We start from the raw sequence: 11,587 nt of genomic DNA, 5'->3' as shown, positions 1-11,587 counted from the left end.
AGGTTCTAAGCTGTCAGCACAGAGCCTGAAATGGGGCTCGAACCTACAAACTGTGAGATGATAACCTGAGATGAAGTTGGATACTCAACTGACTGAGCCACCCAGGTGCCCCTAATTTCCTGTATTTCAAATATCTTGTCTGCTTTGTTTTTGTTTCTTGAACAACTGAAGTATCTAACTGAATTATTGCCAATATGATACATCTTCTGTTATGTTTTTAATGAAATGTTTGGTTTCAGGGATGTTAAGCATGTATCAAAACATTAAAGTATACCTCTAAACTATGTGCGGTTTATGTGTTGTCAATGATATCTCCATTACACAAACCTTCCAAACTTGTCGCTTCCTAAATCATTTTACTATGTTTTATTATCATCATTGCTCTATAGGTTATCTGCAACTGCTGGATCGGAATGGTGGAAACAGAATGTTCCGTCTCTGGCAACTCTCCCCAAATGTGCTCACTGACATCACACTGGTGGTCTGAAATTGGCCACACTGGGAGTACTGACCCTAGAGGACTTGAAAGACACTACAAATCAGGACTTCACTGTATTATTCAAAGTCCAGAGTTAAGAATACGATGGAGAATATGTTAATAATGCAGATTAAACTTAAAAAGTGTGTGGGGTGTGTGGTCATTACATTGAAGAGAACACGAAAGCGCCTGAGAAACAAAAACAAGTGAAAGATATGAACAGACAGTTTATCAAGAAGATATACAGATGGCAAATAAATATAAGAAAAAATATGTGACATCATAAATCCTTAGGGAAATGTAATTAAAATTACTGTTTGCTTACTAAGAGGGTAAATTCAAAGACTGAACCAAAAGACGATACTACATACTGGCAAGGATGTGAAAGAACTGGGACTCTCATGCACTCCTGGTGGGTATGCAAAAGCAAATGATCATCTTAGACCAGCTGTCAGTTTCTTAATAAGTTAAACATTCACTTAACCTATGACTCAGGCATTTTCCTTTGAGTTACTAACACAAGAGAAGTGAAAAATACATATATACATACAAATGTTCCAGCAGCTTTATTTGCAATAGCTAAAACAGGGTACCTAAAAGACCCCTGACAGATGAATGGATAAACAAATGGTATATCCATAGAAAGATACTATGCAGCAATAAAAATAGTAAAATACTTATATGAGCATCACTGAAGAATCTCAAAATAATTACAAATTGTGAATGAAACCAGAAAAAAACATTTTATGGCTCATAGAAAATTCTAGAAAATACAAACTAATTTATTACAAATGAAGGAAAGTCAGTGGTTGCCTGGACAGGGGAAAGACAGATAATAAAATGACATGAGGAACATTAGGGGTGATGGACATGTTCATTATAATTATGATGAGGTTCTGTGGGCTTATGCATATGTCAAAACTTAACAAACTGTACACCTCAAATAGGTGCAATACATTGCATGTCAACTATACCTGAATAAAGTTCTACAAAATAGCTATAAAAAAAAACACCCCTAGATCTCCCACTTTTTTCATAAAATTAGGTTTGGCAGCCCTATGTTGACTCTATCTCTTGCCTGATGACCTTGGAAAAGCAGACTTGCCTGAGTGGTAGCAAATACTTATGAGCAGTTAAATCTATTCCACCTGAGTCAACAAGAATGCTGGCTCGGTCATAGAGTTACATCAACAGGCTAAGGGATCCCTTTTCTCCGTATGCCCATTTTCCTATCTGTGTAGAAATGGCCTTTAGGTGAATGTAACAGAAAGCCTATGGGAATCCAAAAAACCAATAGCTTATTTTCTTTGACAAAGACCTCAACTGCAAAGATGCACGGTACCTGGAGGTCCTGAGAATTTCTGTGCACACTAACGCTGCACATTCAGTCATCAGAGCATTCTGATGCAATTTTAGAAGAGGCACGCTCCATCTACTTTGCTTCAGTCCCCTGCAGTGTTACTATGCCAATTATGGTTGCCCTAGGACCCTGTATTCTTACCACGACATTAGCCTAGTGAATTCTGGGTATCAGGGCACATGGCTCCTTTGTAGGACTAGAGTAGAGAATTCCATCAACACTACTGAGCATTATGGGACATCCACCATGAAAAAGAAAAACAATTCATGTTGTTCTCAGAAACACTGGAGGTTGTCAACTTCCTGACTCTTCAGAAGTGTTCTGAGCCCCCCAAAAAATCCTGATACCCAGTCCACAAATTAAGACAAGGCCCTGCAGTCTTTCCTACGAGACCTTGGGCAAAAACATAAATTAGGCAAAAGCTGGAAAGAGAGCTATGTTCTTTCATCAAACTGTCATCTCTGAGGCACACAAAGTACTGGGAACCCCATGAAAGCGGTTCACTCCTTAATGCTGGCAGAGCCCAGGTGTTTTCAAATCACCTCACGCAGTGCATAGAACCCCAAGGTCAAAGGTGGCTTATGCAATAATCCAAAGCAATATGAGGCAGGGAATTCCCAGGTTGGTGACTTGGAGGATAGGAAAATCCAAGATGAAAGTCACACAAAACTAACACATCCTTGAAAATGTAGTCCTTCTTGGCAAGTTACCAGAAGAACTCAGATTGGGTCCACTGGGCCAATACTTGGTCAGGGCCATGCCCTAACTTCTACAAGAGAAGAGAATGATGGCCCTATAAGGGCTAAGATTAATCATGATTTCCTCCAGCAAAGGGGGGAGCTTCCCTGAGGACACTGTGGTGGTAACTGATGCATACTGTGTGAACCTGCTGGGTGGCAGAGACGACAAAACTCTTCCACAGAAACTGGCAGTGACATACATCTGGCAAGAGCCCTGGACAGGCTAGAAAGTGTAACACAGCTCCTTATAGATTCCCACATACTTGGATCTCCCCACTATGAATTTTTAGACATATGGGCTTAAATTTGCTAGATGGCTTCTTCACAACTTCTCTCCTCCAGTGTAATTATTTAAATGGAAGCCACATGTCCCTGTACATCTAAGGCCTTTCTCTACTATGAAATCTCTGGTGTTGAATGAGGTCAGATTTGGAGCTAAAGGATTTCCCACATTCTCTGCACTCAGTAGGCCTCTTGCCAGTGTGAACTCTCCGATGCTGAATGAGGCTGGAGCTTTGGCTAAAGGATTTTCCACATTCCCCACACTCATAAGGCCTTTCTCCAGTGTGAACTCTCAGGTGTTTGACAAGGTTAGATTTACAGCTAAAGGACTTTCCACATTCACTGCACTCAATAGGTCTTTCACCGGTGTGAACTCTCCAGTGGTTCTTGAGGTTGGAGCTATGGCTAAAGGATTTTCCACATTCCCCACACTCATAAGGCCTTTCTCCTGTGTGGACTTTCCGATGTGAACTGAAGCTGGAACTTTGCTTAAAAGATTTCCCACATTTAGTGCACTCATAAGGCCTTTCTCCAGTGTGAAGTCTTCTGTGGTGAATGAGGCTGGAGCTTCGGCTAAAGGATTTCCCACATTCACCACACTGATGAGGCCTTTCTCCAGTGTGAACTCGCCTGTGGTAAATGAGACTGAAGTTTTGGCTAAAGGACTTCCCACATTCATTGCACTCATAAGGCCTTTCTCCAGTATGAACTCTCTGATGTTGAATGAGGTTGGACCTTTGGCTGAAAGATTTTCCACATTCCCTGCACTCATAAGGCTTCTCTCCAGTGTGAACTTTCCTATGGCTATTGAGGCTGTAACTTTGGCTAAAGGACTTCCCACATTCACTGCACTCATAGGGCCTTTCTCCAGTGTGAACTCTCCGATGTATAATGAAACTGGAGTAGTAGGTAAAGAATTTCCCACATTCACTGCATTCATAAGGTCTTTCCCCAGTGTGGACTTTCTGGTGCTGGATGAGGTTACATCTTCGGGTACAGGCTTTTCCACATTTGCCACACTCATAAAGTCCTTCTCTAGTGAGAACTCTCTGGTCCTGAGCAAGTGTGTCTGTGCAGCTGAAGGCTTTCTTGCATTCTCCACAGTTGTGATGACTTTTTCCACTGTGAAAGACAGCCTCGCACTCATTGTTCAGCTTCTCCCCAGTGTGAGCAACCTGTTGTTGGAGAAATCCCATGCTGGCTAAGAAGTCCTTCCCTGTCTCCTCACAGGTAAGGGGCTTCCCTGACACGTGGACTGTACAGCTCTTTATAAACGAGGCTCTGTCCACATAACTTCTGAAGGGAATCTCTCTAGTGTGCTGCCGCTGGTACTGTTGAAGGCTGGCAGCTAAACAGAATTGTCTCCCACATGTATATGGTTTTTCCCCAGGATAAGTTTCCTGGTGTTCAGCTAAGTGCAGAATGTTTCTCAAGATTGGACCACACATCTCAAAGGGCTGGGCCTTCTGGGGAGATGGATCTGCCTTGAGAGTCCTGATCTGTGACACTCCTACAGAAATGCTCTCTTCAGAAGGTGCATCCTCATCCTCCACTCCATTCCCACAACCTGAAAGCACAGAAGTGGTGATGAAGTACATGTTGACATTATTGGGAAGGAGGAAAGCCCATCACAAATGTACATCTGACATATTAAAGGACCAACACATAGAACTCTTTTCCGGCAAAGGAAGTTGGGGTTAGGTTTTGGAAGCAGCTGCTTTGCTCTACTGGGTCCCCAAGGTTACAGAATTGGGAAGGCCTAACTAGGCACAGTGTATAAGGAAAGGGTTAGGCCAGGGGTGAAACACATTATACAACTTGTTCTACTTGTCAGTGGGTTTAAGCCGGATTACATCTGCTGGGGATATGTGATAAAATCTGACTGCAACAAAGTAACTGGTTTTCAAGAATTATTAAAAGATATGTGCATACTTTAGAATACGACTCTGTTGGAAAGCACTATGGAGAGACGAGTGTGAATAGATAAAACGTCCAGAGAAGTGGGCATTAGAAAGAATGGGCTGGAGAAAGAAAAAAAAAAAAAAAAAAGACATCAGCAGGGGCACCTAGGTGGCTCAGTCGGTACGGTGTCTCACGTCGGTTCAGGTCATGATCTCACAGCTTGTGAGTTTGAGCCCCGTGTTGGGCTCTGTGCTGACAGCTCAGAGCCTGGAACTTGTCTCAGATTCTGTGTCTCCCTCTCTCTCCTGCCCTTCCCCCAGTTGTGCTCTGTCTCTCTTGCTCTTAAAAATAAACAAAACAGGGGCGCCTGGGTGGCTTAGTCGGTTAAGCGTTTGACTTTTGCTTAGGTCATGATCTCGCGGTTCGTGGGTTCGAGCCCTGCATCGGACTCTGTGCAGACTGCCAGCTCAGAGCCTGGGGCCTGTTTCAGTCTGTGACTCCCTCTCTCTTCTGACCCTCCCCTGCTCACGCTGTCTCTCTCTCCTAGAAATAAACATTAAAAAAAATAAATAAACAAAACATGGGGCGCCTGGGTGGCTCAGTTGGTTAAGCATCCGAATTCAGCTCAGGTCACGATCTTACGGTTTGTGGGTTTGAGCCCCGCGTCGGGCTCTGTGCTGACAGCTAGCTCAGAGCCTGGAGCCTGCTTTGGATTCTGTGTCTCCCTCTCTCTCTCTGACCCTCCCATGCTCATGCTGTCTCTCTCTCTCAGAAATAAATAAAACATTAAAAAAAAATAAATGAACAGTTAAAAAAATAAAAAAATAAAAAATAAACAAAACATTTAAAAAATGATGTCAGCAAAGTGTCAAGAATGGAGAAGGGAAGATAGAAGTGAGTTGTGGCCACCAGCAATGGCATCAAAACAAAAGTCAAATGGGGCGCCTGGGTGGCTTAGTCGCTTAAGCGTCCGACTTTCACTTAGGTCATGATCTCGCGGTTTGTGGGTTCGAGCCCTGCGTCGGGCTCTGTGCTGACTGCCAGCTCAGAGCCTGGAGCCTGTTTCAGTCTGTGACTCCCTCTCTCTCTAACCCTCCCCTGCTCACGCTGTCTCTCTCTCTCTCTCCTAGAAATAAATTTTTAAAAAAATTAAAAAAAAAAAGGTCAAATATGATAGGTTCTTGGTGTCATCTGAACACAGCTCGGACATCACACTCTTCCCCAGCTGTCATTCATCTGGGTCAGGCCCTCTCTGGGCCCATCTAATGGAGACTGGAGCTATGTCCATTCTGGGAAGCACAAAGGACTCCTCCCCTAGCCCCAGATGAGTAACTGCAAGAGGCCTGGAGGATCCAAATCCTAAGGGAAAGATAGGACAGGTCAGTGGCCAATGCCGGACTGGATGGAACAAGTCAGCACACAGCTGGTCATGGGAAAAATACTACAAAAAAGCACCTCCAGGCCCAGCTAGAGGGAAGATGGTGGGACAGTAAGCACCAGGAAGCTGTCCCTTTACCTGGACCACAAAGGCACTGACAGAACCAATCTGATATATAATCAATCTGCTATAAACATTTTGCAAGTCTAGAGTCTACTGAAGGCTTACAACACGCTAAGTTGCTTTAATTTTGGTCAATTTCAGCTCTTAGCATTGTATAAATTATCCACTTCCCAACTCCTCCAACTCTGAGCCCCAGAGCAGGAAGTCATACACATGTTCCTCCAGCAGCTTGCTAGGGCCAGGGTGGGCAATAAGGACCCCGTCCTCCAGGTATCACAGACCTGTGTTCTGATTACTGCTTCTAATGATTGGAAGTGCGACAGACAGGTGGGCAGCCATTGTTGCAAAGCCTCTCCGTCACTGGCTAAAGTGATGTTACAGAGGATACAAAGGACAGACGTCTATCCCCTCAACTCCCCTCCCTTTATCATGTTTCTCTTATTCCCATTTTGGGAGTCAAAAATTCATGGATTAGGATGTTCAAAATCAATCACATACATGGGGGAATATAGAAAATCATCATACATGACCAGGAAAGTCACAGTCTTAGAAAAAACAGAGAAGACCTTAAGCTTATACCTCAGACTGATATCCCTACAGACACCCTACAACCATTAAAAACAAGCTCCAAACATCCAGGGGTTTTTCTGGTGTTTTTTTTGTTTTTTATTTATTTTTGAGACCGAGAGAAACAGAGCATGAGTGGGGGAGGGACAGAGAGCGAGGGAGACACAGAATCCAAAACATGCTCCAGGCTCTGAGCTGTGAGCACAGAGCCTGATGAGGGGCTCAAACCCACTTCCTGCAAGATCATGACCTAAGCCGATGTTGGACGCTCAACCGACTGAGCCACTCAGGAGCCCCCAAACATCCAGTTTTTAACAACAATAATAAATCACAGGACACACAAAGCAACAGGAAAGTTTAGTCCATTCTAAAGGGGAAAAAAAATCAAGAGATACTGTCCTTGAGAAAGACCACATTGTGTACTTATTAGACAAAAACTTTAATTTTTTAAAATGTTTTCATTATTTTTGAGAGAGAGAGAGAGCATGCACAAGTGGGGGAAAGGCAGAGAAAGATGGACTCAGAATCCAAAGCAGGCTCCAGGCTCTGAGCTGTCAGGACAGAGCCCAATGCAGGGTTTGAACTCATGAACCCCAAGATCATGACCTGAGTCAAAGTTGGATGCTTAACCAACTGAGCCACCCAGGTGCCACAATTAGACAGAATTCAAAACAATGGTCTAAAAAATGCTCAAAGAGTTTAAAAAAAAAAAAAAAAAAGAAGGTGGACAAAGTCAAGAAAATGTTACATGACCAAAACAGAAATATTAATAGAGATAGGAAACATAAAGAATAATCAAAAAGAAATTCTGGGGCTGAAAGTATAATAACTGAATGAAAGAAGTCACTAGAGGGATACAAAAGCAGCTCTGAGTAGGCAGAAGAAACAACCAGTGAACTTGAAGATACTGAATCTGAGGAAAAGAAAGAAAAAGCATCGACCAGGAGTGAACAGAACATAAGAACCTGTGGGATGCCATGAGTAGACCGATACATGCAATGTGTTAGTCCAGAAGAAAAAGAGAGAAATGAAAGGACATAGAGCATATTTGAAGAAATAATGCCTGAAAACTTCCCAAATTTGATGGAAGAGACAAATATTGACATCTAAGAGGCTCAGTGAACTCCAAGCAAGATAAACTCTAAGATTCACACTGGGCTCATTATAATCAGAGTGTCAAAAGCCAAAGGTAAAGAGAGAAGCTTGAAAGCAGCAAGATAGAAGTGATTATCACACACAAGGAATCTCCAGTAAGATGATCAGATTTCTTACTAGAATCCACGGAGGCCAGAAGACAGTGGGTTGATATATTCAAGTGTTGAAATAAAAAAAATAGTCAACCAGAATCATATAACCAGCAACACTGTCCTTCAAAAATGAGAGAGTAATTGAGACCTTGCAGATACATAAAAGCCAGGGAGTTCTTTACTACTAGATATGTCCTGCAAGGACACGCAAGCCTAGAAGGACGAGAGGTGGTCCTTCAGATTGAAATGAAAGGACCCTAGACAGTAACTGAAAGTCATTTGGCCAAATCAAGATCTCTGTTAAGTTAAATACAAACAATTACAAAAGCTAATTGTATTGTAACTTAACATTTATGAGATTATTCTATAAATAATAATTACAGGTCTAAATTTTTGGACACACAACATATAATTCTGTGTAATTCTGTGACATCAAGAGGTGGGGAAAAAGCTGTATAGAAGAAAAAAATTTAAAAATATGGCTGAAGCTAAGCTGGCATAAATTCATATTATATGTTATAATTTTAGCACATTAAATATAACCCCATGGGTAACTAAAGAGAGAGAGAGAGAGAGTTCCAGAAAGTACCAATAAAAGCCCAAATTAAAACATTTCACTACAAAAAAATCAACTGAACACAAAAGAGAGTAATGCAGGAAATGAGAGACAAAAAAAGATAAGAAATATAAAAAACATATAACAAAGTGACAGAGGTCCCTCCTCATCAGTAATTCCTATAAATGTAAACAGGTTACACTCTGCAAACAAAAGACAAAATTGGTAGAAAGGATAAGAACATGATCCAACTATATGCTGTTCATAAGACACTCACTTTAGACCCAAAGGCACAAATAAGTTGAAACTGAAAGCTTGGAAAAACACATTCCATGTGAAGAGTTATCCAAAGACAGCAGGGGTGGCTATACTAATATCAGAAATAGATTTAACATCAAAAAAGGTTATGAGACCAAAAAAGACATTATGTGTTAATGAAAGGTTCAATACACAAGAAAATATAACAAAATATGTAATAATTATAAATTTATAATTTATATATAGTTGGTTCCTATAATTTATATTTTATACTATAATTTATATTTAGTTGGTACCTATGACCAACTAAAGAGCTCTGTTAAATTACAGAGCATAAAAACCTATGAAGCAAAAATTGACAGAATTGAAGAGAGAAACAGAGAGTTCTAACATAGTAGTTGGAGACATTAATGCCCACTCTCAATAATGTAGAATAAACACACAGAAGTAAGGAAATAGAGGACCTGAACAACACAATAAGCCAACTAGATCTAGCAGAATATACAGAATGCTCTACCCAACAGCAATAGAATATACATTTTTCTCAATCGCACATGGGGCATTTTCCAGGATAAGCCATATGTTCAGCCACAAATTAGGTGTCATTGGATTTAGAAAGGCAGAACTCATACAAAGGATCTTTCCAACCATAATGGGATAAAGTTAGAAATCAAAAACTGAAGTAAAACTGGAAAATTCACAAACCTATGGAAATTAAATCATTTTTTAAAATTATTTTTTATTTTTTAAAATTTTTTTTCTTTATTTCTGAATGAGAGAGAGAGTGTGAGCAGGGGAGGGTCAGAGAGAGAGAGAGACACAGAATCTGAAACATGTGCCAGGCTCTGAGCTAGCTGTCAGCACAGAGACCGACGCAGGGCTCGAACCCACGAACCGTGAGATCATGACCTGAGCTGAAGTCAGACGCTTAACCGACTGAGCCACCCAGGCGCCCCAAATTAAATCATTTTTAAACAACCAATGGGGCAAAGAAGGGTCACAAGAGAAATCAGAAAATACTTAGAGACAAATGAAAATGAAAACACAGTATTAGCAAAACTTATGTGAAGCAGCAAAAGCAGCACTAAGGGGGAAATTTATATCTATAAACACTTACATTAAAAAAGAAGAAAGGGGCACCTGGGTGGCTTAGTTGGTTAAGCGTCTGACTTCCGCTCCAATTATGATCTCACAGTTCATGGGTTTGAGCCCCACAATCAGGCTCTGTGTTGACAGCTCAGAGCTTAGAACCTGCTTCAGATTCTGTGTCTCCCTCTCTCCTTGTCTCTCTCTGCCCCTCCCCAACTTGTGCATGCGTGCTCTCTCAAAAATAAAAAAATACACTTAAAAAATTTTTTTTAAACTTCAAATCAACAGCGTAACTTTACAACTTAAAGATCTACAAAAAGAGCAAAGAAACTCAAAGCTAGTAGAAAAAAAAGAAATAAAGATTAGAGCTGAGATAGAGATAAGAAACACACTAAAGAAAAAAAAATCAGTAAAACTGAAAGCTGGTTCTTTCAAAACGCTATCAAAATTGACAAACTTTTGGGGTGCCTGGCTGGCTCAGGTGGAGCATGTGACGCTTGATGTCAGGGTTGTGAGTTCGAGCTCCACTCTGGGTTAAGAGATTACTTAAAAATAAAATCTTAGGGGAGCTAACCAATCTCAGTTGGTTAAGCATCCCACTCTTGATTTTGGCTTATGAACCTGATCTCATGGTTTGTGAGACTGAGCCCCACAATGGGCTCTGTGCTGACAGCTCAAAACCTGTTTGGGATTCTTTCTCTCCCTCTCTCTACGACCCCCCTCCCACTCTCTCTCTCTCAAAGTAAATAAACTTACAAAAAATAACTAAATAAATAAAATCTTTAAAATTGACAATCTCTAACNGCCCTGTGTCGGGCTCTGTGCTGACAGCTAGCTCAGAGCCTAGAGCCTATCTTTGGATTCTGTGTCTCCTACTCTCTCTGACCCTCCCCTGCTCATGCTGTCTCTATCTCTCTCTCAAAAATAAATAAAACATTAAAAAAAAAACTTATAGGGGGAAATTATTACCAATTTGACAGAAATAAAATAGATTATAAAAGAGTACTAGTAAAGAGACTGAATCGCTAAGCAAAAACCTCCTGACAAAGAAAAACCCTGGACTTGATGGCTTCACTAGTTGAGTTCTACCAACCACTTAATGAAGAAATAACACCTATCTTTATCAAAAACAGACAAAGCCACTAGAAGGAAACTACAGACCAATATAGTTGATTCATCGATGCAAAAAAATCATAAACAAAATACTAGCAAACTGAAATCAGCAGCATAGTAAAGGATTATACACCACAACCTACTGGGATTTATTTCTAGAATGCAAGGATGGTTCAACATACAAAAATTAATTATTATAATACACATTACAGAATGAGGAAAAAATTATATGTTCATCTCAACTGATGCACAAAAAGCATCTGTCAAAATTTTAATACCCTTTCATGATCCAAACAGTCAACAAATTCAGAACAGAAAAAAACTATCTGATCATAGTGGAAGCAAAAGATTAAAACCCATGGCTAATATACTAAATGGTGAAGGACTGAATGCTTTTCCTCCAAGATCAGGAAGAAGAAAAGGATACCAACAATCATTACTATTATTCAAAATGGTACTAGAAATTCTAGATTTGGGAGGGGGGGGAGGAGGAA

At 40.8% G+C, this 11,587-nt stretch overlaps 1 protein-coding gene across 2 annotated transcripts in view; it reads right to left on the bottom strand.

The window, feature by feature from the left end:
* Positions 1-1,021: 1,021 nt before the first annotated feature.
* Positions 1,022-11,587, bottom strand: part of LOC144225817 (uncharacterized) — a 13,325-nt gene continuing 2,759 nt past the window's right edge. For both annotated transcript variants that reach the window (XM_077757087.1, XM_077757086.1), the window contains one exon: positions 1,022-4,427. In XM_077757087.1, the coding sequence (XP_077613213.1) occupies positions 2,959-4,427 (1,469 nt within the window). In that variant the 3' untranslated portion in view covers positions 1,022-2,958. The remainder of the gene's footprint in view (positions 4,428-11,587) is intronic.

The sequence above is a fragment of the Crocuta crocuta genome, unplaced genomic scaffold (assembly GCF_008692635.1).
Source record: "Crocuta crocuta isolate KB4526 unplaced genomic scaffold, BGI_CrCroc_1.0 scaffold142, whole genome shotgun sequence".
In the NCBI taxonomy this organism is placed as follows: domain Eukaryota; kingdom Metazoa; phylum Chordata; class Mammalia; order Carnivora; family Hyaenidae; genus Crocuta; species Crocuta crocuta.
The sequence above is the reverse complement of the archived record's forward strand: the minus strand, read 5'-3'. Positions and strand labels throughout refer to the sequence as shown.